This window comes from Thermothielavioides terrestris, chromosome 4 (assembly GCF_000226115.1).
Source record: "Thermothielavioides terrestris NRRL 8126 chromosome 4, complete sequence".
Classification (NCBI taxonomy): domain Eukaryota; kingdom Fungi; phylum Ascomycota; class Sordariomycetes; order Sordariales; family Chaetomiaceae; genus Thermothielavioides; species Thermothielavioides terrestris.
Window position 1 is genome coordinate 1121374 of NC_016460.1, and position 26775 is coordinate 1148148.

General features: G+C 59.6%; 6 protein-coding genes across 6 annotated transcripts; 4 read left to right on the top strand and 2 right to left on the bottom strand.

Moving 5' to 3' along the window:
• Positions 1-3501: 3501 nt before the first annotated feature.
• THITE_130193 (uncharacterized protein) lies at positions 3502-5773 on the top strand (the record flags this gene model as incomplete). Its single annotated transcript, XM_003655145.1, has 6 exons — positions 3502-3577; positions 3609-3884; positions 3961-4380; positions 4437-4670; positions 4739-5333; positions 5608-5773. The coding sequence occupies 6 exons, from the start codon at positions 3502-3504 to the stop codon at positions 5771-5773; spliced, it is 1767 nt and encodes a 588-aa protein (XP_003655193.1).
• Positions 5774-10239: 4466 nt separating this feature from the next.
• Positions 10240-11208, bottom strand: THITE_59487 (uncharacterized protein; the record flags this gene model as incomplete). The annotated part of the gene is made up of 1 exon (XM_003655146.1): positions 10240-11208. A coding segment is annotated over one exon (969 nt), but the record flags the coding sequence as incomplete, so codon positions are not given.
• A 2238-nt stretch (positions 11209-13446) lies between these two features.
• Positions 13447-17240, top strand: THITE_43108 (uncharacterized protein; the record flags this gene model as incomplete). Its single annotated transcript, XM_003655147.1, has 5 exons — positions 13447-13965; positions 14044-14148; positions 14244-16582; positions 16649-16838; positions 17061-17240. The coding sequence occupies 5 exons, from the start codon at positions 13447-13449 to the stop codon at positions 17238-17240; spliced, it is 3333 nt and encodes a 1110-aa protein (XP_003655195.1).
• A 1697-nt stretch (positions 17241-18937) lies between these two features.
• On the bottom strand, positions 18938-20662 carry THITE_2118599 (uncharacterized protein). Its single transcript, XM_003655148.1, has 2 exons — positions 20376-20662; positions 18938-20312 (listed from the first exon to the last, which is right to left on the bottom strand). Exons 1-2 carry the CDS (start codon positions 20509-20511, stop codon positions 19135-19137), a joined length of 1314 nt encoding a protein of 437 aa, XP_003655196.1. The 5' UTR covers positions 20512-20662; the 3' UTR covers positions 18938-19134.
• Positions 20663-21165: 503 nt separating this feature from the next.
• THITE_2118602 (uncharacterized protein) lies at positions 21166-23553 on the top strand. Its single transcript, XM_003655149.1, has 3 exons — positions 21166-21381; positions 21561-22483; positions 22552-23553. The coding sequence occupies exons 2-3, from the start codon at positions 21792-21794 to the stop codon at positions 23345-23347; spliced, it is 1488 nt and encodes a 495-aa protein (XP_003655197.1). The 5' UTR covers positions 21166-21381; positions 21561-21791; the 3' UTR covers positions 23348-23553.
• A 1034-nt stretch (positions 23554-24587) lies between these two features.
• Positions 24588-25900, top strand: THITE_2079729 (uncharacterized protein). The gene is made up of 3 exons (XM_003655150.1): positions 24588-24721; positions 24862-25020; positions 25122-25900. Exons 1-3 carry the CDS (start codon positions 24687-24689, stop codon positions 25666-25668), a joined length of 741 nt encoding a protein of 246 aa, XP_003655198.1. The 5' UTR covers positions 24588-24686; the 3' UTR covers positions 25669-25900.
• The last annotated feature ends 875 nt before the right edge of the window (positions 25901-26775 follow it).

Sequence of the window (26775 nt, forward strand, 5' to 3'; positions counted from 1 at the left end):
TAGTTATGCGTGTGTGTACGCAGTATGTGCGGAATTCAGGTTGTGTCGAATAATCAACAGCTTGCAGCGCAAGGCTCGCGGCAGATGCGGGGTTTGGTTGTCGATCGCGATCCTCGCATGAGAGTGGAGCATGGATAGGATATGGATTACCTACCGTGGCACGCCATGGGGTGGTGGCAAAACGATCTCACATCCGTTTTCCAGCAGGCAATCAAATATTCCGTACATACCGAGGTAGCCGGAAGGAGTTCTTGAAATTTTGAAACTATCACTACAAAAGTCACCTAGTCAAATCTCTTTTCCTCTCAGAGTACAATATAGCTAAAAAGATGTTCTCCAATATAGAAGAATATCTTAAGAATATCTTCTATTCAAGAGATCATTTTTAAGAGAAAATATTTAGGTCCAGGTTGGTGGTTAGTTTAGGAAGGAGTGACTGCTATACATTTGTCGTGAAAGTGAAAAATTTCGGTCTGTTGGACACTCCGAGACCTAGAAAACGGCAGTCATGATTATTTTAGCACCACCCCATGGCGCGCTAGGGTATCTACGGAATACAGTACAGTACACAGTGTGCACTAGTTAAAAGCCTACCTTGGCAAGTACTGAGTAGTGCTGATTACAGTACGGAATACCCATCTACCCGAGCTACACAGTATGGCACTGTGCTCCCCGGCGCCTTCCTTCCCGCGGTACAGATAACTACCCGCTGCAGCAGAGGACCAACAGGGGCAGTCACAACCTTCCCTCTTCCTCTGCCGCAGCATCTGAGTAAAGTTCCCTCCTTGGCCACAGATCCACGATCCCTTGGCCACAGATCCACGATCGTTGTGATCTCCCTCCCGATGAGGAACACGGAAACACACCTAAGTATCACTCATCTCAGCCCCGCGGCTCCAAGATTACTTTCCTTGGCTCAGTCTGTGTACGGAGGTAATCCGTACCTGTAGTTATTTCCCGCCTTCTCTTTCTTTTTTTTATTTCTTCGTCTCTATTTCCGCGCTGCAGTCTCGCATGATGGTATGGGGACACAACGCTGAACACAGACGAGGGAGGGGCTTGGGGCCCTCGTTCCAGAAGCCCGAGAAGCTGCACGGGTGTCTGCCAATCATGGCGCCCGTCGAGTGCTTGCATCCTCCCCCTCATCTTCATTCGCTCGCTCGAGACGGAGCAGTGTGGCATCCACGAAGCGTTGGACGATACCGTGAACGTGAGCTGGTCTTGGCTAGGACTCGGTGCCTGATGCTTCTCGTTTGAAGCGTCCTCGCTTTGGTCTCGGGGGCCGCGGCAGCACCCAGGCGGGCAGCCGAGACATCGATACCGAAGCGTGAGCGATAACTACCTAGTGATTGACTACGGAGCAACTCGCTGTCGCATGGAGACGATGGCCTCCTTTCGGGACCCGCAAACGGAGACGCCGTGACGGGACAGTGTTGGCCCGGGAGGCTGCAGCCACCACTCCGTCAAAGAGACACGCCGAAACGCACACCCCCCGGCTCTCTGTACATTCCAAGCCCAGCCAGCCCCGGTCAGTTACCGGCTACGCACACAACATACAGTGTGACACCCGACCCAAGCCCGGCAGCGCTCCTTTTGGGGTGGCCTGCGGTGCGAGCAGATGGCCTGGACGGAACACTTCCGTACTGCTGGCTCCGCCTTGCACGACCCTCGAGTGACGCTGGCTCGTGTATCGTCACAGAAACAAACGCCTGCTTCGTTTTTTTCACGCCTTGCTCGTCCTACGCTACGGACAAAACAGCAAACGTGCTACTGCGTGCATCGGACGGCTGTATAATTCCCATGCTCTCCTGTGGTCTCGAGGTCCATCCGGCTCCTTTTCTCTGTCCTCTGGACTCCGCGTCTTCGTGCTTCAACGAGGCCTCGCTCTCGCTCCGGCGAAAAAAGAAAACAGAACTCAACACCCCAGCCCCTCCAGCACTCGTCCTGCTGAGTGCTGTCTTAGATCCAGACCACCCTTCGTCTCGGCTCTCGCCCCAGCCAGCGTCAGCCCTCGTTTTAGCTCCTCCTGTCCTTTGCGACCCGCCCTTTGACCGTCAGTATTGTGTCCGTCTCAACCCTTGGTGAACGCCAGCTTAGCACTGGGGTTTCAACCTTGCATGGCAGGAAGGGGCATTTAACTAACATCAAAAAGGACACTGCCTTCCTATGAGGGGGGCTGATTGCTGATTGGCCTTCCTTGCGTCTTCCTGTTCCGGGCTCCGAATCCCAGATCGCCGTCTCCCCAGCCGTCCGTCTCCACCCCATCGGCTGTACTCCGTCGCCCTTTCGAGATCTCGATTGGACGACGGGTGCCGTTGCTCGCCTGCCTGCCTCGCCGTCCAAAACAAGACGCCCGTCTTACCTCCCCAGGGGCCGGACACCGGTCCCCAGGGGTCCAGATAACTACACTAGGTAGCCAAAAACCTCAGCTGCTGTCCGCTAGGTCGCCAATCGCCTTCGGCTGCTCCACGCGCCAGCTCCTATCTTGAGCTTGCCGTCCCATCTCCACAGGGAACCCTGTCAGCCACCTCCAGCCTGTGATCCTTGCGCCCAAGGGTCCTTGCCAGTTTCTGGCACTACGAAAGGTAGGGGGCGCCCTCCACACTCGAGCTCACACCCAGACGCCTGCACGCCCAACCACACGCCACGCACCCGCTCAAGATCTTGCATGACTGCCGAGGACGGCGCAGGTGGAGAGCAGCAGACTAGCGCGCACTATTCTCTCCAAATAGTCAGTCAGGGCCCATGATGTCTCATAGCCGCGTAGACAGACAAAGAAGACTGACCGCAGGGCGCCGCCTCTCAGTCCTCACCATCGGCCAGCTGATATAGTTGTCTGAGACCATCTTCCCCGCTTTCCAACATCGCGAGAGGCTGTGAACGCCTTCGGCCTTGACCTCCGACAGCCGCCTCTCCTCGGATTCCTTTGTTGCGCTGTGTGTCGACGCGCAATTCGCCTAGCAAGGTCCTCAGGCCTGGTCACTGCCTGGCCCCCTTTCAATCCCCTGCTCTCATTTTGCTTCCAAACCGCACGCGTCCTTTCCAGCGGACGTCTCTCTGTCCACGTTCTTTGGGAATACGCCTTGGGCAGCAGCAACCCGCCTACATCTCGAAAACCATTGATACTGGCTTGGCCTGGGACAGCTGGTCCCGGTGAAATCTTGCGACTTGCCACTCATCAGACACCAACCCCCCCCCCCCTCCCACCCCTGATCGGCTTCACCACGGCAGAGACCCACCACGGCAGACCGTGTCTCATTAACCTAAGCCCCGGATCTCGACCGGGGGTTCACCCACGTTTTGATCATTGAAGAAAGTCATATACCAACAAGCCCTTCTTCTGTGTTTGCTTCCGTCAAGATCGGCAGACAACCTTCTCGCTCTTCGTCGTGCAGTTGCTCCGGTCCTCCATCGACGCGTCTGCGGGCATAACGGGATCAGTCTGCTTTTCCCACTGTCATTACTTTATTCAGTCCCTCTGGACTATTCCACATCAACATCATGGTCACTGTCAACGCCAACGACTCCGGATCCTACTCGCGGCACTGGGGGACAGACCGGCATATACTGGACCATGGTCAGACGGACAGCGCTCTGTTGGAGTCAAGATGCTCTCCGCATATGGTATGCGCTGTATCCGTATCAGAGGACGGCTTTCCACTGGGCCGCCGGGGGCTTCGGGGAGACACTGACGGCGACGCAGACTGTGGCCAGGGCGCTGCGTGAGCAATGCAACATCCACTTCGAGAGCTTCTTTCTTGCCATACACCAGGGCAAGGGGAACTTTCTCTGCTTCTCCGGACCCCACACCATTTCGGAGGAAGACATTCGCCAGATATTCCGGAGAGAAAAATTCCTCCAGTTTCAGAACCTGGCCTCGCCAAGTAAGCAGAGCGGGGGGAGGGGGGAGGGGGGACTAACATCGCCCCCTCTTTCGACAGTCACTAATCCGCAGGTTAGGGGAGCGCCTTTCGCGGACACACGAGGATGACGACTATCAAGATACAAATGACGGGCGGTACGTCGACGACCAGTGGGCGCCGCAACCGAAGCGCAGGAAGCGAACGCGGAGGCCGGGGGCGGCACGGGGAAACGTGGACGACGATGTGGCTCCCATCGTCGTTAGCTCCAGGAGAGCCATCGAGATTGGCGACTCGGAAGCCGTGCGGCAATACTACGAACAGTGCTTCAAGTGCCTCCAGCAGACGGCCTGCAAGATCATCGCCAAGTACATCATCAAGCTGATCGCGCCCAAAAAGCAGGCCAACAACCCGTACACTCGAGGCGACGCCACCGCCCCCGCGTGGTGGCCGAAGCCCTGGGGCACGGGCGAGAAGGACAAGGTCCGCCATGTCGAGCCGGACCATCAGTGGAAGAAAGGTTGGTTTGCGCGCGAGCGATCCCGATTGTCGATGGCTCCTCTGACGCCGAAACAGAGCGCATCTATCTCCTGACACACATCATAAAGTTGGTCGTCGACCCCGAAAAGCAGCCGCCTGAGATGCGGAGGCTGGGCATCAACGTGGCGAAGCTCGAGACCGTCGCGATGGAGTCTCTGTCGAGTTTCTTCGAAGACCCAAGCAAACCCAAAAATGAGCAGAAGAAGTATATCCTCAAGGAGCTCTTCAAGCTTGCCAAGATGGAAGAGAAGTATCTGAGGAACGAAATAGGTCGGTTACCTGGCCCGGCCCTCCTCCCTCATGTCTTGCTTGTTCGCGCTGACCACTGGTCCGCACAGATGGGACTACCCAGGTCTTCGTCCCGGCGGACGATATGCTCATGAACTATTACTTTGACGAGGACGACAAGGAGGAGGACGAGGGAGACATCGGCGAGCTCAAGGCAGAGCGCGCCCGCACAGACTCGCTCGCTTCCTCGGGCCCCTCGCCTGGAAATGCCATGCTGGCATCGCTGCCGCCGCCGAGCACCAACGCCCTGACCGCCGAATTGCAAGCCACGTCGTTTCTGCACAACTCCGCCGCCGTCCGCAACCACCAATACGGCGCGCCGGCCATGATCCCGTCCGATCTCGCCCCGGAGCAGTATGCGTTCTCTAACGCCGCCGGCGGCTTAGCTACCACCATGGCCGGCCCGACACCGCCCCCGCTGCAGCCGCACACCACGGCGGCCGCGCTGCAGCTGCACCAGCTGCTGGGCAGCCCGCTCCACCACCAGCACCAGCAGCCCCATCACGACAGCGCCAACCGACGCTCGCCGCTCTTCGCCGCCCCGACCACCGAGTTCAGCGCCTCGCCCACGACCGCCTTGTACCACAACAGCCCCTGGGAGACGCAGTCCTCGCCGGCGCAGGACACGCCCAGCACGACGGCCGCGTCGACGCCCGATGCCGCTCCACTCTATGCCTACCCCTCTGCTCATCATCAGCAGCAGCAACCCGCGCCAGCCCTGCCCCGACCCCTAGCCCAGCCGCAGCTGATGGCGCTCCCGCACCACCCGCACCCCGGCAGCCCCAGCCAGCATCACCATCAGCAGCAGCAGCACCAGCATCAGCAGCACCACCAGCAGCAGGCGTACCCGGCCGTGTTTGATGGCCTGCCGCATCATCCCCTGCCTCACCAGCCTGCCTATCACCACCACCACCACCAGCAGCAGCAACACCAGCAGCAGCAACACCAGCAGCAGCAACACGCTCAACGACAACCCAGTCATCAGCAGCACCAGCAGCAGCAGCAGCACACCCAGCAGCAGGGCTTGTTTTGAAAGCGGTGGGAATATGCAGCAGCTACAGGCGCAGCCGGTTCAGCAGCGGTAGTGGTGGCCGTGGTGGCAGCGATGGCCACGCACCGGCGGGGTCGCACCTCGGGGGCCGGGCGGGCCGGGTAAGGGTGAGTGAGTGCCGGGGAGGGGTCAGGGCTGCTCCCTCTGGGGCAGCAAAATGGGGAGGGATTTGGAAAGAGGGGGTGGTGTCGTTGTTGCGGTTGGGTTTGAGCTGGACTGGACGGGGTGGGATGGGATGATAATGAGGTTGCTTTGGTTTGGTTTGTCTTGTTGGCGGGGGCAGACACGGAGGGGGTGGGGGATTGAAGGACGCGCTGGATGAGATATCGGGTTGCTGTTGCTTTTGCTTTGTTGGGTTGGGAATGGCTCGCTTTTCGGTGGTCCAACCTACCGACTCCCATCCAACCTCTTTGGTCTTTCCTCGCTTCCTCCTTTCCCCAATATCTATCACCTTTCACTTGCTTCCATCTTTCTCTTTGATTTTCTATCCCTCCTCCGTGGTTTTCTCCTAAGTCCTCCACAATGGGCTTCTACGACGGCTCGTGAGTTACTGGCCTCTAACTAGTTCTTTTCTTTTCTTTCCGTTTTATCTTTTTTCATGCTTTCCATGCTTGCACATGGGATGCGATGAGAGATGAGACAGAAATTGGGAGGTGGAAAGGTGGGCTGCAAGATTGTGTTATGGAAAGCCCTGAAGGGAAGACTGATCGTTCCTAACAACCCGCGAGGGCTCGTGTCTTGTGTCTTTTTCTTTGCCTTGGCTTTGCCTTTGCTTTGCTTTGCTTACTGGCTGGCAGACCTTGTGCCTGGGTGGATAAGTGCTTACCGTTCCAGGGGAGGCTACTCTTGACTAGATTGACGCAAAAATTACTCTTCTCTTCTCGCTCGGTTCGGTATGCTGTCGTTGAATGGCTTCTCCCGGGGGTGGGGGGGGGGCGATCCGGGCTGCGGGATGGCTTTTTGCTGGTTCCGGGTGGCACGTCTCCTAATTTCACGAGCAAGTTGTCGTCGATGGGACAGCTTCAGCAGATTACAGATAAAAGCGAATTTAAGCCTTTCCCTTTCGTCTCTTCTACTAGATTCTCCTTCTCGATGATGCTGGACTGTAACTTCCCACGGGTTTGTCGTTGTCTACCAGGGTGCTGTTGCTTGAGTCGCCTTTAACTGAGCGGTAATCTCCTACCTTACTGTGTGCCTCTTGCATCCTTTCATCTTAGACCTTACCTTGTACCTCTCCCGGCATCTATCTTCCATCTCGCATCTAACCCCTTATCACGGAGCTTTCCCGTTCGGCTTTGAATAGCTCAATGCTTAGACAATCGAGATAGATACACCCCTGAAGGGCCAGCATTGGGATGTACTCAACAACGGAGCAACGGTTTTCCTCCCTTTTCTGTTTGATTCAGCAGACAGCGGTCCCCAACCCATTGGTGCGTCAACAAAGAACTCGGCATCTGCCTGCACGGTCTAATAACATCCGACAGAACGGTGCGAAGTGCAGCCGCGGCTGAGCAACGGTATTGGCTAATGTGAGGTTCTTTTGATGGGGGTAGTGTGGGGGGCGGGATGCAACTTTCCCAGGGGAAAAGGGGAGGAGAAAAATGAAGTTGACTTGTAGCTTTTCCGTTTTTCCTAACGGTAGCGTAGCGCAGCAGGAGACGAGCCAAACAAGTGAGTGATGCGAGATTGCCTTCTTGGGCATACTCTGCAGAGCATCCGAAAGTTTGCGCTATTGAGGTTGGGCGTGTCTGGCGCCGCTTGACCTGTGGGTTGACTTTCTTTGTCTTTGTCTTGGGCGGGGAGGTGGGCGAGGAAAAGGGGGCGGCGCGCCGCCGCCTTCTCGGGGCTGCTCTACTACCCCATTCCTCACTCGCTCCGGTTTTTGGTCTATCCGTCTGCCTGTCCGTCGCGCTTGTCCGTTGCGCTACCATCCCCGCTGACCTAAGAAGAGACAACGATACGACATCGTATTCCGGGGGCGTTCGCCGTCTGGCTGAGACGGACCGGGGGGAAGGGGGGAAGGGGAAGGGGGGCGATATCTGGCTGGGCTCGCACCCCATAGTTACCCACCCACTCTCCGTCTGTGTCCCCCGAAAGTGCCAGCGAGTCGGACAACATCTTTGCTCGGCCCGAACGACATGTTCCTCCCAAGTCACGTACGCCAAGTGTCCTGCTTGCATCGAGCTGTCGGACCGCGGAAAGGCGGAAGGGAAAGGGAAGCATGCAGACAGATAGACAGCAAGCGAGCAAGCAAACAGGACGGCAGAGATGATGCGGGAATATCGTGGCAGTAGCTTAGTAGGGGCGCAGATCGCTTTTCCAGCTTCCATTTTCTTCAACTCCGCCACGCGGGAGGAGGGGGAAACCAGCATGCGGCGATCGGGTGGCGTCCCATGGTCTCCCGGCCAAGAGAGGGGGCGTCGGGTTGCTGGAGATATCCGGGAAGCAGACGCGAATACCGGGAGCAGGGCTGTAATCTGTAGCTAGTTTAACCCCCCCTTCTTTCCCCTCCCTCATCTCGCCCGTTTCCCTGGCACCCGGATGATGGATCCATCCAGGTCATGTGCGCCACGCCAATCACAGACGCAGTCCGATGGGGGAGGGGGGTTGTTTCGTTTGGGTAGCAAGGGGCGGGCGGTCCTCCTGCACGCGCGAGCATGCATATGCGGATCTGGACTAGCTCAATCTGTGAAGGAGCCGTCTCCAATGTCCGATGGGCCGTGAGCGGCCAGCCTGTCTCTGCAGAGCATGCGCGCCTGGTGCTTTTCCTACGGGTCGGGACGCGGCATGTACTGCGGTAGGTCGCTCTGGGAAGAAAAGCTGGCACTACAGGGCCGGCCCGGGAGCGGGTTACCTTTCGCCCGCCTGACGCGGCTTGTGGGATTCATCCGCGGGTCGGGACATGGGGGGAAGGCCGACTGGACGGATGACTGCAGGAGGGCTACGGCGCTTTGGGAAGCTGAAGGGGGCTTGTGCATTTGCACTGTGTTGCGGTATCGTCTTCTCCTGAGCATGTACCAAAGGAGCGGGTAGCCCGGGAGTGTCCTGTCGTAACGGCGCCGGGGAGTGTCCCCAACATAACGGAGCCCGAGCCCGGTTTGGCTTGCGGCGGGATATCTCGACGATCATGTAACGTGATAGACCGAGCTCGGCCTCCGGCTCGCAAGATCCTGCACCCGCCGAGCCTCGAGTTACCTCGCACAACATCCTTTCCCTTGACTGAATACGGGGCTTTGGTCACGGGTTACGGACGCGCGGTTAGGCACCGGATGCCCCGTTGGGCATTATCAGAAAGTGACGCGGACTCTATCGGCACCGGCGCAGGAAGCACGGAGCCCCGTCTCGAGTCCTGAAGACTCCATCGGCTCACGTGAATATTTAGAACGCACTGCCTGTTGTGTTATAGTACAGACAGGCGATACAAGGAGTCTGCTCAGGTTGCTGGTCGCCCATGGACAAATATGCCATGGGCAATGCTGCCCGCTCGCTGGGCGTTGACATTGCGGTAACTGATGCTGACAGTACCATCGCTAGAGGCGGCCGCAATAGCAAAAGGCGGTGCCAGCACGGCTAGGCTTCCGTTGGTCTCCTCGGCAAAGGACATAACACCCGATGATACTAGAGGGGGAACCAACAACACCAGATCTGGGCACAACCTCCCTCCGTGGTGGGTTCCTGGCAAGCTGTGCGCCGTGATGGCTCCAGTATGCCCCATACCCTTCATTGTCCCTGCGGCACTCCGCGTCCAAAGGGGAAGGGTATGTCCCATATCTGCACCAGGAGGTCGCGCCGTGCGCTGTTCGAGAGGCAACGACGGAAGGCTTCCGTGATGCCCATGTGACCGCTGAGGATCAGACGTCTTCTTCCGTTTGTTCTGTGCTCCGTGCTCGCGGCCTGCCGCCGCTGACTCGTTCGCCAGATCAAACCCGTACAGGTGATTGCGGGAGATGTCAGCTCTTGCAACAGGCTGGCGTCTCTGCCGCTTCTGGAGAAACCGAGGACCTGTGAAGACAAGATGATCCGAGTATCGCGACTCGTGCACAACAATGATGCAGAAACCAGCATCCTTGTGTTGACCTGGCCCTGAGCGTTCGGCGGCGCCGAGGTGGGATGATGCCGTAAGTGGGCGTGACACCCGCACCGTCAATCCCCATCGCTCGAGGCATCGCCGTCTCCTGGGATGAAGTCTGTGCCATGCTCGTCCGCGGCGCTGTCCATAGCCTTGCTACCATCCTGGGGTTTGTTTGTGAGCTTATCCCCTTCCTCGCCATCTTCGCCCTCAACTTCGGACTCATCCACTTCTCCATCACCGCTTGATCCGATCCCCTCTTCTTCTTCTTCCTCCTCCCCCTCGTCGTCCTCACTCCCCGGAGCCCCAATTTCCCCGCCATCATCCTCCCCGCTCTCCTCACTCTCCTCATCGCTACTACTACTCCCCTCCAGCCTACCTCTCTTCCTCTTCCTCCCGCTCCCACCGGCCCCCACCACCACGCCCTCCTCGACCTCCCCCTTCCTCACAAACACGTAACTCCTCGCGGGCCTGTCCTCGCCCCGCCAGGCGCGCGACGCGACCTCGCCGCGGCGGTTGCGCACGACGCCGAGGGTGCGGGCGTGCGCGTAGCCCGGGTAGGCGGCGGCGGCGAAGCGGAAGCTGCGCTGCACGGCCAGGCCGGCGTGGCGGGCCAGGTCGCGCACGTTCCACAGCGTGTAGGGCTCGCCCTCGAACAGCGTGACGACGATGCTGCCGCCCGGCGCCAGCGACGCCTGCGCCCGCCGGAAGAAGGCCACCAGCAGCTCCTGGTTGCGGCGCACCTGCCGGTTCACGTCGGTCGACTTGCCGCCCGTGTGCGGGAAGTTGAAGATGATGCGCTGCATGGCGCCGGTGGTGGCGGCGGCCGGCGGCGTGGGGTGGTGCTGGTGATGCTGGCCAGGCGAGTGGTCTTGGGCTTGAGATATGGGTGGTGGTGGTTGCTGTTTTTGTTGCTGTTTGGTGGTGAAGGCGGGCAGCTTGGTCGCGTCGATGCCGTAGAGCAGGCGGCAGTGCGGGTGGGCGGGCGACTCGATGACGGCAACGTTGGCGCCGACGTGCGGGTATTTGGCGGAGAGCTCGGCGAAGTCTTTCTCGAGCACGGTGGCGGTCACGTTCGTGCAGTGGTGGTGGGTGATCAGGGAGGCGGCGAACGAGAGGTCGCCCTCGCCGACGAGGAGGATGGAGTCGGTCGGGGAGAAGGGGATGGTGGGTTTCTGGTTTTGCTGCTGGTGCGCCTTCTTGTTGTTACTGTTGTTGTTGTTACCCGGCTTCGTCGTCGTCTTTTGCTTCTTGGTCGCCGGCGGGCCGGACCCGGCCTTGGTCCCTGGTTTTGCTCCAGAATCCGATCCCGGCCCGGACTTGGCGCCGGCGGCGGCTGCTTTCTGCTGCTGCTTAACGGCCTTGACGGCGTGCTGCAGCAATCCGCGCCGTTTAGCCATGAGAAGTGTTGACGATGGATTGCTGCAGTCGAGATGCGGGGATTGTGAGAGCGCCGAGCGGGAGGTGACGTCGTCGGGCTCGGTGCTGATCCGTCGCAGGAAGTTGTCGGGATGGGGATGGGCAAGGGGCAGCTCCGGGCGGCCGGAAGTTCGGCATTGGCTGCAAAAGGAAAGAAGAAAAAAAAAGTGAAGCTTGACTTCCTAGCTCCCGAGTCCCGCTTGCTCGGGACCAGCCGCCAGCTGTGGGTTCTGGAGCACGTACCCTGCTGCTTGGCCGGGGGTTGTATTGGACAGCAAGCGCCAAGCGGGGCGTTAAGGTACCGAGCGTTGCCGCGGCGGCGCACCAACATCACCCACGACGGCACGGCGTCTGCTGTGTCAGAGGCAGCCGTGGGCTCGGGATTGTGACACTCGTCGCACACATCTATGTTGGTTCTTTAACTCTTATCTGGTTTCTTCTGTGATGCTGCGCGCTCTGTTTCTGTGTCTGTTTCCGTTTCAGCCGGATCTTTCTAAAACGCTGTCTACCATCGCTATGTGCCCGGGTGTACGGAAGTACTGCATTACATTCGGTACTGTATTCTGTACTCATTAGACCGGCAGCGCCGGCTTCCCCGGAGCTGCAGCAGTTTATGAAAAGTCTGTTCCATTCAAACACTGTCCAGGTCACTGGGCATAACAATGTTTGAGCCAGGGAGAGGATGTAAACTCGGACAGCGACGTGAGGGATGAAAACGACTTCCAGACACCGACAACCGTCCACAGCAACTGTCCGCCCGGAGCCCGCATCTCTACACAGTAGATCCAGTCGAGCAGGCAGTCGAGACGTTGACACTAAGTAAATAAAATGCCTGAACTGCAGCTGCCACCGCGTTACTGCAAATTGGTTGTGACGAACTTGGCCTCGTCCTCTTTGCCTTTCTTCCCCACAAACACGACTCCGGGCGAAAACGGGCCAATGGGCCTGCTTGCCACTTTTCGCGACCTCGAGCGGCGCTGCAATGAGAGCATCTTACACAGCAGGCGATAGAATTAAGCAGATGGCATAGCGTTTTACATGCGTAGCTAGGTTGGAATGATAATAAGCAGAACAATAACTGCCTTCGTAGCCCATCCTCCACACAATAATTACAATGTGGTGTGGCTTGTGAGTCGTATTCGAAAATGCGGGCAAAGCCGGCCCCGGCAAGCTCAGCCGCCTGTTCCTGATCGGGAAGGAGAGCAAGCGCTCTGATTGGCCCGTGACTCGGTTAAGCCTCAGTGGAGCCCTGGCTCCTGGCTGCTGGCTGGCTGGTTGCCAGAGCCGGCCCTCGCTGCAGGGGAGTCAGGGTGGGTAAGGTACCGTATTAGGTAACCGGGGGCTGCGTTGGTCCGCCAGTGGGAAAACCAGCGGCCAGCGAATGCAGGTCTCTTACTGCGCATGTGTATTGTCAGGACCTGACCTGCACAATAGGGCGATGCCTCTGTTGACGGGCAGAGCGAGAAACAATTGTTGAGGGCCTGGCGATCTATTGACCTATTCACGCCGCTCTCGTCCTATTGTCTCGTTCGCCTCTTGCACCGGCCTGCCCTGCCGCCTGGCAACTATTAAATCGGTGCTTCCGCTCCCATCTCTCGACTCTCGACCTTCGACTTCCCAACTCTCATCTTCCATCTCGCATCTGGCATCTCTTCCTTTCGCAGTCGACTGCACATTGCACCGCAACCGCACTGCATACATACATCGCCGGTCATCGTCGGTCGTCACACTTCTCTCTCACTCTCTTTCAGCCTCCCTTCTCATCAACCCCATCGACCCATCGACCCTTGCGCTGTTGTCTGTAGCCACATCTTGACAGGCTCTCTTCGCCTCATTTCACTCGAGACGGCGCATCCGCAGGTTTGATCGCAACGGCTTTCTTCTGTCTCTTCGCAGTTTTCGGTCTGGACCGCTGCTGCTGGCATTGCCGCACCCGATTTTCAACCTGCACCATTTCAACACAATTCCAATCCACCACCAACCGTCTCTCTCCCCCTCCACTTCTTCAATTCCAGATCTGGGCCCCAATTTCATCTTCTCTCCTCGGCCTTAGCGGTTGGGCCATCGACGTCTCGGGCAAGCTTTTGCAAGTCAAGTCCGAACAAAGCACTTATACCTCGCGCACCGACTGTGTCCGCGCCGACCCAACAGCCACCGGCATCAACGGTCGCTCTCGTCATCACCAGCACTCTAACAACACCTCCCACTACATCAACACGATGAGCCATCACAACCTTCTCACGTCCGACATTCCGGAGATGGATGACGCCGCTTCCATGGACACTCCACTCAGCAACCCTGCCGGGCCTACCCGCGCCTCCACCACCACCAGCGGCAGAGGCAGAGGACGTGGCCGCTGGGCTCGCGTCAAGAATGCCAGAGTCACCAAGACCGCTCAGCCGCGCGCTTCAGCCGGTCGTGGCCGCCGCCAGAAAGTCTACGACTCGCTCAAGATCCAGGCCGCCCACGAGCGTGCCCAAGAACTCAAGCAGGCCTTCGCAGCCGTCGGGAAGCTGGTTAAGCCGGCAGTCCAGGAGATTGCCGACCGTTCCATCAACGAGCTGCTCGAGGACCCCGCTGCCTTCGAAATGGTGCCCGAATATGCCACCACCAAGACTTTTCTCCGCAAGCGCCGCGACGACACCATCAAGCTGGAAGATGTCCGCCTCAAGCACCGCCTGGCTATGATAGAGCACGTCTACAAGGCCGAATGCCAAAAAGCTCACGAGGCCTACACCGTAAGTGTCACCAGCCCCTCTACCCTGTGTTGCCACCTCGGCCCTGTTGACTAACCGATGTTTTCGCTCCCGAAACAGACCAAACTCGCCGAGCTGTGCGAGGACAGATACGGCCAGCTCCTACAACAACTCGACATTCTCGAGTACCTCTTCAACAACAGGCTGCCTGTTGATGTGAGTCCTGTCGTCTCGGTTTTGACTCGCTGTCCTTACTGACTTGTCCGCCCTCGCCCGAAAAGCTGCCCGCACTTCCCGACGATCGGTATCTCTTCCGGGAGATCACCGAAGAGGACGCCAAGTGGCAGGGCGTCTTCTACCAGACCCGGGACGGCATCGAGGTCCCCCACTCCGGCGAGACCATCTCCCAGCTGATGGTCAAGCCGCAGACCCTTCCGCTGGAGGCGCTGAAGCGGAAGGCGGACGGCCAGCCGGACGGCCAGCCGGCGCCCAAGGCGGCCGCCGTCGCCAAGGACGACGACGCGGTGGCCCCGATGCCCCGCCACACGGCCGGCCTCCTCGGTGCCGTCGAGGCCATCGAGGAGAGCGCGGCGACGACGCCAGACTCGGGCTCCATTGCCCCGACGCCGACCCCCGCCGCCGAACCCGCCGAGGAAGCCGCCGCCGACCGGGCCCGCCAGCACGCCGCCACGGGGTCCGAAACCCCCGCGGACGGTCCCGACCTCCCAATTCCCCGTGGCGCGACGGCGCCAGACGAATACGGCGTTCGTCTCATCTCGAGGAGGGCGACGCGCATGGACCTGCCCAACAACAGGGTCATGCTGCCCAACCTCTTCGAGTGGGACGACCTCGACATCGGCTTCCGGGACTCGACCAACTGCGCCCAGAAGGGCGCCACCAAGCAGCGCCGCGGCAAGTACCTGGGCCGGCCCGGCTCAAACTTCATGTTTGTGGACCGCCGGGCCGGCATCTGGGACTCGACCCTGGCCGAGGGCGAGCTGGACGAGGAGCTGGTGAAGAAACACAATCTTCACCCGGCGTACGGCCTCGCCCTCCCCAACTCGGTCAACGAGTGGGAGCCGCCGAAGCCCGTCGTGAGCGGTTGGAAGCCCGTCGTCTTCGTCGCCCCCAACGGGGACACCTTCCACTCGTCGCGGACCATCGAGTCCGCCCGGATCGACGCCGAGACGGACGCCGTCGAGACCCGGATGAAGGTCGCGCACCTGGTGCGCACCTTCTGCGAGCAGGAGGGCATCCCGGAGGAGGAGGTCGCGCCAGACCGGGAGCTCGTGCAGAGGAAGCGGGCAGAGGTGTTGGCCGCCCGGGGCATCGACCCCGCCCAGCTCAGCGAGCCTGAGCCCTCCCCGCCGGCCGCGCCGTCTCCTGCGGCGGCCGAGCCGCCCGCCGCTGGAGACGCCGCCGGTCTGGCCCAATTCGCCGACGCCGTCCTCAGCGCCGCCGCTGTCGTCGATGCCGAGGAGGAGGCCGCCCGCATGGCCGCGCCAAAGCGCGCCCAGGCGTCCCGCCCCTACGACGCCATCCGGGACGTCTTCACCGACAGTCCCCCCACCCGCCACCCTTCTCCGCCCGCTCCGGCTGCCGTCGACACGAGCAGCCTCTCCTGTCTCGCAGACGCCGCCCTGCAGCCGGAGCCTCCCATCGTCGCGCGGCCCGAGCCTCCGCGGACCAACGATTTTCTGCGGACGGCGCTGAACACCGAGCCGCCCGCCTTCCAGCCCGCCATGCCGGCACCTCCCCCTGGCCCGCCCCTCCCGCCGCCTCCGCCGCCTCCGCCGCCCGCGCCCGCGCCCGCGCCCGCGCCCGCGCCCACCGCAGCCCCCGGCCCCATCCTCGCCCAAGCGCCGCAGCCGGCCTCGGGCCGAACTCCATTTTCCAACCCGGGGACCGCCAAGGCCCTTCCGGCGCTGCGCCCCATGCGGAGCCTGCTCAACGAGCCTCCGTCGCTCACCGAGCCGCAGGGCAGCACGGCTCTGCTCCACGGCACCATGGTGACCTCGAACAGCGGTGCATACTTCCCACCAGCGGCGAGCCGGCCTTACCATAACAGCTACTCGCTCCAGGAGTCGTCGGCCCGCCCTATGCAGCCGGTCATGCCGCAGCAGCTGCTCGGCAACCCGCTCCAAGCGCCGCCCCTCGCAGCCGCGCCCATGGGATCGGCCCCTCCTCGGCGAATGAGCCCATACCCGGTCTCCCCCCCTCCTTACCACCCGCACGCTGTCCCTGCACCGGTGCCGCCAATGGGGACCCAGCCCCCCCTCCACCTCCAAGGAGCGCCGCAGCCTCTCGCACCAGCAGCGATCCCGAGCGCTCGCCCCCTTCCCGGCAGCTCCTCCGCGACGTCCGCCGCCCTGCCCCCAGCTTCGTCGAAATACCGCAAGCTCGAACCAGCGCCGACTCCTCCCCATCGGCTCTCGTATTCCGGCAATGGACAGGAGTTGCGGACAGTCCAGTTCGACTACCGCGAAGCGATTAAGGATTACACGCCAGTCGAAGCTCCGCCGCGGAGTGGTCCCACTCAGATTAGGGGTTGGACCCACAACAACATCAAGAAGGCGGCTCCCCGGCCGACCTCCTCTTCGTCCAAGGGCGACGCTGGTGGAAGCGCGGTGCCCGGCGCTGGTGCCAGCTCAGATGAGCCGTCCGTTTAGAACGCGGATGGCGGAGATGGCCCGCGCGCTGGTGTTGCAACCAGGACACGAACCAGGAAGCGCGCTCGGGAAGATGACGACGACGACGATAGAGCGCGGGAGAAGAAGGTAAAGGTGGCTGGTCCCACCCTCTCTTTGGCTCCTGGCCGTCCCCTGGCTTCGAAGCCAGCGTCGCAGCCCGGTCTTATACCCCTCGCACCTGCGGCACACCGAGAGGCCAGCAGCACAACAATGACCATGCCTCCTGTCAGCACCGGCGCTGATATCGCACCAGCGAATGGAGAGTCTACGACTCGCGCCCCGCCGAAGCCCCCCGGCAAGATTGTCTTGAAGCGGAAGTCGCCGCCAGCACCAGCCGACAACTTGGCCCAAGGCGCCCTTCGGGATGAATATAGCATCCCTAATCCAGGACAATCCGCACAGGCAGGACAGGCAGCGCCTCTTCCCCCGGCCGGTGACAATGACGAGCAACAAGCCCCCACCGAGCCAGCGACCGCCAACGAAGCTCCCGCCGCTGCCGCCCCGAACTCGCCGTCCGCCCAGCCGAACGTTCTCCAGCCCAAGAAGAGGTCGAGGACCCGGGCTCTGGCCTCTGCTCCGGTGCCGAACAGGAGCCCTTACAACTTGCGCCGCCGTCGCGGAGCATAGATTGCGACTTCGGCCTCCGCTCCCTCCCGCTAACCCCCCGGGAGTGTGAACAATTATCTGAAGAAATACTTCGCCGAATTCAGAGAAGAAAGGCTGCGCAATTGAGAACACGTTCGGAATACCCAATTTTGGGCATGGGATGATGCATCAGCTTGTCACGATTGGGGCGGCAAGACGATGAGATGAGCTCTCAAGTGCCCTTCTTGAACGGCATCAACGGGCTGAGCGACAACAAAACGGAGATGATCTCACGTGTGTCCTTTCTGAACGGCATCAACGGGCTGGGCAACAACGAAACGGAGATGAGCTCACGTGTGTCCTTGAACGGCGTCAACTGGCTGGGCGACAACGAAACGGAGGATGAGTTCATTCGTGGATGATGCATGGATACCTATATGGAGGGATGGATGAATACACGGGATGGACGAGCTTGGACGAGACGGAACTGGGCTGAGCCCTCCTGTCTTGCACTAAGGTACAGGACTGCATTGTGGACTGGACTGGGGGTTTGATCGGGGATTTAAAACCAGGGAGGCAGGGCTGGGATGTCTTGGGAATCCTGCCTTGAAGTTGGGACTGCATGCTTCGCCAGCTGGACTTGCTGGATATCGAGATACCTTGGTCGCCATTGCATTGGCAAGTACTTACTTGGTCGGCACTGGACTGGGAACTTAGGGCATTGGCGGATATGGGCCAAATGGGATGACGAGATGATGGGGAGATGGGAGATGATACCCACCCACCTGCATATTTATTCATTTTTTGTTCATTTTGGCCGTCTGTATTTGGAGGAATAGGATGGATGGATGGACGGTCTTGTCTGAAGCATGAAGGTTATAGAGATAATTATTGAGGCTTGATGAGCACTTCCTGGACTGGGCATGGTGACGTGGTGGTGATGGTTGCTGTCGTGTTTGGTCTGTGACTGCAGAGCGAAATAACAACGACGAGCTTGATGTCCAAACAGGGTAGTTAGATCCGGTTTTTAAGACTCAGACAGACCAGGCGATGTTTTCTCTCTTCATCCTTCCGCTTGGTCGGCCACCTGGAATCAAGTCATTGAACCGAAACCACGCGAAGAGATCCAAACAGATTGTGTTGTCCAGAGCCCAGCCACCTATCGGCCGAAATCGAGCGTCACAAACAAAATACCAGACCGGGAGACGGTCCCAAGCTGTTTGACGGGGCCAAGCTGTTTCGGAGTTCCAAGCCATTTGACGGTCTCAAGCCGTTCGCATGCTTAGATGGCGGAACAACTGGGCACGCCTACACATCGTTACAGTGGCACTTGTGGCTTGAGTCAACGGAACGCGCCAGCATCTACGGAGATAAAGGGGGAACACAGCAATGTCGGAAGCAGTTTTATCAAGGAGAATGCTTATATTGCGAGGCTGGAGTGGGATGAAAGGAGCAGCTTCGCTCAGAAACTCGCGACCTTCAACTCTTCTTCTCTTGCTTCTGGTATTCCGCGTACTCTTGAAGAGTCGACCAGCTCGGTGAACACTCCAGCCAGATGAGCCATTCTGCCCACTACTACTTGTGACGATTTGCGGACTTCATGTGCCATGTCTCTGTGGGCGGAGATCGCATTGGGGCATCGTGGTTTGCATTGGATGGATTACCCGCACGCCAGCCACTCAACCAAGGCCCTGTCCGCTTGAACACAAGCAGAAATGTCTAACTCCGCCGCCGTACCCATCATCTCCCATCCAAGATCCTGCCCCAGGAAGGGAGTCCGCAGGATGCCGAACCAAACCAGGCGGTCTGAAGATCAAGCCAGCCGCCGAGATGTATCTACTCTTACAAGAAATTTTGTAACGACGTCTGCCCAACTCACTGCCAGCCCCTTGTTTTTACAAATAACCGAACCGGCAACCCGTTCCCAGACCAGAGCTCAACCAACCGGGCCAACTCCCACCGCCCCAACACCCACAGGCGCCTCGACACCTCCCCCGCCAGCCGCAGCCGCAGCAGCCGCAGCAACACCCACACCGCCGGCGGACAGCGGCAGCAGCGCCCTGCCGAGGTCGCCGTCGGGGTGCAGGGCGTAGACGGAAGCCTCCATGGCGTCGCCGTCAAAAACAACCAGGTTCTGCAGCGGCTGCTGGGTCTGGCCGAGCACGTTGATGACGTCCTGGGCGAGCTGGCCGCCGAGCACGGCGGCGACGGGGGCGATCTCGCCGCCGACGTCCTGCAGGAAGGAGCGCAGGGCCTCGCTGCGCAGCGTGTCGGCCGGCAGGCCGAGCGCGCGGTGCTGCTCGGTGCACAGGCGCGTGAACTGCGCCAGGTGCGCGCGGTTGTCGCGCTGCGGCGGCTGGCCGCCGTTGAGCGCGGTGAATTCCCAGAGCGCGCGCAGGCAGGAGAGGTACGGCGTCACGGCGCGGCGGCGGCGCGGCGAGCGCAGGATCTCGGCCGGCAGCTGCGACGCGCCCGTGGCGAGGTACCAGGTCGAGTACAGCTCGCGCTTGGTGACCAGCTCGGTGCGGGCTTCGTCGCCCGGCTTCGGGGAGACGGCGAGCACGGAGCGCGTGCGGGTCTCCGGCCCCAGAGGGGTCGGCACGTTGGCCTTGGCGCGCGAGATGACGAAGTCGTGCTCGATCAGGTCGGCGAAGAGGAAGCCGTGCATGCCGTGGCTGCCGGCGGCGTAGAAGGGGCGGTTGTTGAGGCGGGTGGCGGTGTTGATGATGTTGAGGGTGTCCGAGTCGAGGTCGGTGGCGATCACAACGTCGAAGGGCGCGAAGAAGGAGGGCGGCTTGAGCCGTACGTCGATCGTGTCGACGTGCACGCGGACGCGCGGGTTGAGGCGCTGCAGGGCGGCGGCGGCGGCTGCTGCGCGGTTGGTTCCGACGGGGTTGTCCCCTTCGGAGAGGAGGAACTGGGCTCCCAGGTCGGCGGGCGTGACGACCGCGGAGTCGAGTATGGTGATGGAGCCGATGCCAGCGAGAACCAAGTTCTTCGCAATCTCGTTGGCCAGCGCCCTCATGGTGATCAGGAGGATGTTGGCATTGCGGATCTTCTCCTGGGCTTTCATCCCCCACAGGCGGATCTGCCGGTCATACAGCGCAATCTCATCTGGCCTGTGGTTAGCTGGACGTGCGATGTGAGCAGTTGTAGGAGGGGAATCCTCAGACTTACCGGCGCTAATGCCGTTCGACGGCGCCGGCACCGAGCCATTGGCCTCTGTTTGCGTGTTGTTGTTGATGGCGTCTGCCTGGGTACTTCCGGTGCCAAGACCGGCTGTTGGGTCCTGTAACGGAGCTTCTTGGGCCATCTTTTACATGTAGAGCCGGTTTATGGTGTTGAAAGACCGATGGAAGGCCCTCTCGAGTTGACTGAGCGCAATTGGCACAGACCGGTCAGAAACTTCTTGAACGGGCTCTGCCCGATCTGAGCCAGCAGCTTGGCAGTCCGGTGGAATCCAAACAGCTGCTTAAACGGCGCGCATCTCCCAACGACTTGAATGACACTCCGGCTTGCAGCTGCGTCGACCCGAACGCCCTGGTGGATCCGGCCGGCGACCTGCAGTGCAGAGATAAAAACTCAAGCTGGCCGCCAAACCTCTCTAGGCCAGTGTCTAATGTGTACCTCTCGTCCGGCGTTGATTTGAAATTTGAGGTAACATTAACGCTTCGCGTTGCACTAACAAGTCGAAATTCTGCTGAAAGTCGCGGCAGCAGCTTTGCATCAGCAGGTGGCCTGGCGTTGTCGTGTTTAAGAAGAACTCAAATTGAGCGTTGGCAGTAGCGGGAACGAGGAGCATATTTAGGTACCCACTAACATGTAAATGAGGAAACGCGAAAATGCCTGGTGCCACTGTCTGCCAGGTGCAAGTCGTGCGTGCCACGGTTGAGTGACCCCGCGGAGAGTCAAATGCCACCTGCTAAGAATCGCTCCGGACCCTGAGTGGCACCTGCCTCCCGCAAAGCCCCGGCCTTGCCTCAACATCCACACCTATCCACTGCTCCGCTCTCTGCGAGACTCCGAGTCGCCCTCTAGGACCGCACTGCACCGCGATATTTAGCAGTGTCAACCTCCGACTCTCGCCTCTACGCAGTGCAGCGGTCCAACATCGACTTGCGCCCTGCATTTCCGTCGTGCTTGCGTCTCACATCGGACTCAGGTTGCAGCTTGTTGCCTCATGGTCAGTTGATGTTGCTTGTGTGATTGCCTGATTATATGAGCTTCGTGCGCTCTTGCCTGTATGGAGCCCCGATTTTCCAGGCGCCCGATTTTCGTCTGATCTGAGGGCACTCGCTGGCAGTCGAGCCGCCATTTAACGTCGCGCACCTTTCGGTCGGCCATGGCTAACCTCCTCTCCAGTCTGACAATCATCGCCCGCCGCTGGAGCCTGGAACTTTTCGAGCTGCCGACGGAACCATCCGCCGCTTCCGCTTCAGCATCTCCCGCCCTACACCTACATCCAATGACCGACCGACCGAAACTACTTCAGAGAGGTTATACACTGTGATCCAGCAGTTCCACCACGATCTCGACAGGCTCAGTCGCCATTTCTTTGTCTCGACCACCGGCATCGATCCCGGCACGGGCAGCATGGCCTCGGGCTCAGACCGGGGCTGGCGACGACTTCTCACCGACCCGGACGCGCCCAACTTAGACGACCGGACTCTGCCCGACGGCTCCGCCATCTTGTCGAACCCGCCATCCCTCCCACCTCTACGATCCCTCGGCTCGAGAGCGCGGCCTCCGATCCCACCTGCTGAACCCCCATCGTTTCGCTCTAGCCGTTACCGGCCCGCCAACCGCCGCCCGTTCGTTGACGGCAGCGTTATTAACTCGACACTGGACGAGCTGAACAGAAACATCGACGACACCAACTCACAACTCCGAGCCTTGCTGGATTTCACGAACTACTCCGGCATCATGCCACGCCAGCCGCCTTCCGTGTCGCCGCCTCTGCTTCACGACGCGGCCGAGGAGAGTCGCCGCGTCAAGCGCCGCAAGCTGGACTCGGACCGGCTCGGCCCGAGCTTCCGGGGCTTCCACTATGGAAGGTACGGCCAGATCGAGCCCGGCCAGCTAACCATGGAGATTGTGAGCTGCGACGGGGGCCTGTATTCCGACGAGCACTCGTACGCCCCCGAGAACATTCTCAAGAGCGACGCCTCGGTCTATTGCACCAAGGGGAACCGCTGCAACATTGTCTTAAAGCACCAGGGCGGCACCGTGTTTACCCTGGAGGAGCTCATCATCAAGGCGCCTGCCGGCTCTAGATTTTCCTGTCCGTAAGTTGTACCAAACCCGACCTGAGCCTCGCCAGTCTTTCTGCTTGCTCACAGCTGGGTGGATGCAGGGTCCGTGAAGGGATGGTGTTTGTGGCGATGGAGTCGGACGAGCTCCTGACTCGCACGGCGCAATATCAGATCCAGTATCTACCAGTTCGCGGCCAGAGGCGGGGCCCCGTGATTTTCCGCCACGACGAAGATGGCGGCGGCCTTTCTCGGCTCCAGTCACGGCCTTTGAGGGCATACAGTTACGGCGCCGATGACGACGACGAGGACGATGACGACGACGACGAAGACTGTAGGACGGCGCAGATCCCGCCCGAGTTCGCTATCTCTTCAGCTAGCTTCAACGCTACTACCGAGCTCAGCGACGACGAGAGCGACGAAGACAACCCCTCGCGCTCTCGCGCGCCTCCGCGACAGACGCCCAACCGGATCGGCCAGCTCGCCTTCGAAAGCGATACCAGTGACGAAGGCATTGCCATCTACCGGCAGTTGCCGGCCCGCGAGGAGCTGCGCCGACGCCACCGCGTCGCGTCGTCGTCGTCCGCCTCCCGTGCTCGCCGCGCGGCCGGCGTTATGACACTCGAAGAGGCTCAGGAGGCCTCACAGATTGCGACGCAGGAGGCTGTGCGCGCCGTCGGCGGCGAGCTCATGGCGCCGCTGGCCCACTTCTTCATCGAGAAGGACAAGAACAAATGCACCATCCGGTTCGACCCGCCGGTCAGCGCTCGGTTTCTCCTGCTCAAGATGTGGAGCCCGCGCCATGACCCGCATGACGTGCCCAAGAACATCGACATCCAGGGCGTTGTGGCCAAGGGCTTTGCCGGCCCACGGTACTCTCCTGCCATTGACCTAGCTTAGCGTCCATGGGAAGTGGACAAAAGAGGGTTCTTGCTTTGCGAGGCGTTTTAAGGCGTCCCTGTGTTTCTGATTATGGCGGGGTTTGGGCTGGACGGTTTGGGGACGGAATGGAATGGGTCTCATTGATGCAACATCCCTTAGATATGTGTGTGAGGGACGGGCCACACTGGACTGGCGTTCTGGCTGCTTCTGGCTGGGTTATGATGACTCGGGAACTCGGGATGAGGCTAGCGAAAACGGAATCAGGGATGCACTATGCATGATTTTATTGAGATGCGATATGCTCTGGAGCTGGGGAAGCAGCGGGTTCATGGATAAAGCATACGGGACGTATATCATCCCTTAGGGTTGGGGATGGATGTGAGCAAGGTCTGTATGATTTTGATGCTCTTCTGGGAAGTTGGTGCGCGACTCATTCTGATACACCGGAGCCCTCGCCGGGGTAACATGACGGAATTTCCAAGGTCGCTGACCTACAGCAACTCAGCATTGTTCTAGCCTTACCATACAGGACGGGAGGCCAATGAAACGGTCTCGGCGATGAATCATCGTGAATTTGGCTTGAGTCACCAACCACCATGTGGGGCGGCGCTTCCGTCTACTTCGTACTGCGGTATCAATCAGCCTTGCCTTGCCGTGCCGTGCCATTTGCAAAGCGCTTGGGAGAGAGGCCTGAGTCAACAGAGACGATTTGCAACTTCGAGTTTCGTTAGCGCTGGGAGTCAAGCAAACATAGCCACTCTCGGGTCAAGATTGAGGGATGGGTTGCTAACCTTGTGGTGAAGTCGCAGTTACAGGGTTCAAAGGTCGTAATTTACAGGTTTTCCAGGTTCCCAGACTCATGCTACGAACACGTAAGTACAGAATTCAAGGCAATACTTCCCCGGCTTGAACCGATTGACTGCTAATCAAACAGCCCGGAGCAAAAGGCAGAATGAACTCTGAATGGAAAGTTTAACAACGAGAATATGACGGGGCGGTTGGCTCAAGTTTACACAGAGCCTCACCTACCAATCGGGAGGCAATATGACGTTAAGCAATGGGTGTTCCGTACGGAGTACAATACTTGTAACCGGACTTGCCGGCCTTGTTGTACCGTGGATTTCAAAACTTCGCCCCACTAAGATTTCTGCAACGACGACAGACAGCCACCGTGTATCCGTATCAACTATATCTGCCCGCCTTCTCGCCTCCGCACCCTCGTCATCCCACCAGCAAACCCGGCAAACACCACGGCGACAGACCTGCGAGGTCCCCAGCGAGTAGTAGAAGACCCTCGATCTCCTTTTTCCTCCTTTATCTACAAAGCGCCGGCAAGAAAAAGCAGATTTCGCGAGCCATGGCGGTCCGAGCACAATTCGAAAACTCCAACGAGTGAGCATTGCTTCCAGTTTTGCACTGCCCCACCATCCGCGATAGTTACCTATGCGCCGCCGTTTGACCCCGCGGCGATATGCCTCTGCCTCCTTGCGATACAGAAGGGTGGCAACCCCAAGCTAACCAGTGCGCTAAAGAGTTGGCGTCTTCGCGACATTAACAAACTCATACGCCCTGGTGGCGATCGGCGCGAGCGAGAACTTCTACAGCGTGTTCGAGGCCGAGCTACAGGACGTGATTCCCATCTGCAGGACGACGATCGCGGGCACGAGGATTATCGGGCGGTTAACAGCGGGGTATGTCCCTCCCTCCGGCGTCGTTACGTTGCGAAGCAAGCTAGCGAGCGAGCGAGCAAGTACAGGGGGGGGATATACTGACTTTTGATGCCACTGTCCAGCAACCGCAAAGGCCTGCTCGTCCCCACATCCACAACGGACCAGGAGCTGCAGCACCTGCGCAACAGTTTACCGGACGAGATACGGATCCAGCGCATCGAGGAGCGGCTGTCGGCGCTGGGCAACGTGATCGTGACCAACGACCACACGGCGCTGATCCACCCGGACCTGGAGCGCGAGACGGAGGAGATCGTGGCGGACGTGCTGGGCGTGGAGGTGTTCCGGCAGACGGTGGCCGACCACGTGCTGGTCGGGTCGTACATGGCGCTGAGCAACCAGGGCGGGCTCGTGCACCCCAAGACCAGCATCCAGGACCAGGACGAGCTGAGCAGCCTGCTGCAGGTGCCGCTCGTCGCCGGCAGCGTCAACCGCGGCAGCAACGTCATCGGCGGCGGCATGGTCGTCAACGACTGGATGGCCGTCACCGGCCTCGACACCACCGCGCCCGAGCTCAGCGTCATCGAGAGCGTCTTCCGCCTGGGCGAGGGCGCCGCGCCGGGGAACATCAATACCAGCATGAAGGATACGATAGTCGAGTCGTTCTACTGATCGGTTGGAGTGGGGCTAGGGCTGTTGAGACGGGGAAGGGATGGGGGTGTGTGGTAGGCAAAAAAAAAGCCCGCCTGTCTGCATTAAGAGGCAGGCAGACGTGATGGGTTTTTGTTCGCACCCTTTGAGGTGCGAGATGGCAGTTGGCACACACATGACATGTTGCGCGCTGCCTCAGCGGATCATCATTGGTCTACCTGATAGGCCTACCTAATACATCCACTACCCCACCAGGTCACTGTCTTGGTGCGATACCTTATGCCAGAAGGCTCTCCGGTCGACCTGCGATGTCGAACAGATATTGGCTTCAGGAAAGAGCGAAGGGTTAGGGTTGAGTGTCGTGTGTGATGTTCCTTCTTCCTCATGTTGCCTCATAATGATTGCCAGACCGACATAACTAGACCGGTCAGCTCCTGAGGACGGATAGTGCTGGCGGCCGCCATGCCATTTGTTCGCCGAAATGGTCGATCTCCAATGATGCGCTGAAAGCCACTAATCCAGCCAAGGCCAGGAGTTCCGGCAGCGACACCCTGGGTCGACCACGTAGGAGCAGTGTATTGGTGAGACAAGGTGACTCCTCGCAAAATACGAAGCGTTCCTTCGCTGTTGGCCTTGATGTCGGCTTGGAACAGCCAACAGCGATTTGTCGAGAAGGCTGCCTGCACAGTAGGCGTGATGAGGATGTCTTCTTCCAGTGTTTTCAGATGGTTCCTTCACTTCCCGTCCCGCTGTGTGGTGGGGCCGTGGTGACAGTGGCCACCCACTCAACCCTGGAGACCACAGCAGCTCCCTCATGCAGCCCAAATGAGGAAGGCGCGCTTGCGTTGTCCCGTTGTCCCGTAAACATACGCTCCCCACCGCTTTCCAGACTCGGTTACGGAGGCTCAGAGCTCGGACTCTTCGTAAACCCAAACCACCTGGCAAATTTGGCGCAACTAGACCCTGGCCACCCACCTACCCCGCCCCCGCCCAAAAGTTTTCTCTAGCCGCTATAGAAAACAAATCCCTTCTACCTACTAGCTACCTAGGCCTATTTTCTTCCTAAGTTGCTAAGCCCTCTAGCTGATAGACTGATTTAGCTATACGCTTCCTAGCTTTAATTGCGTT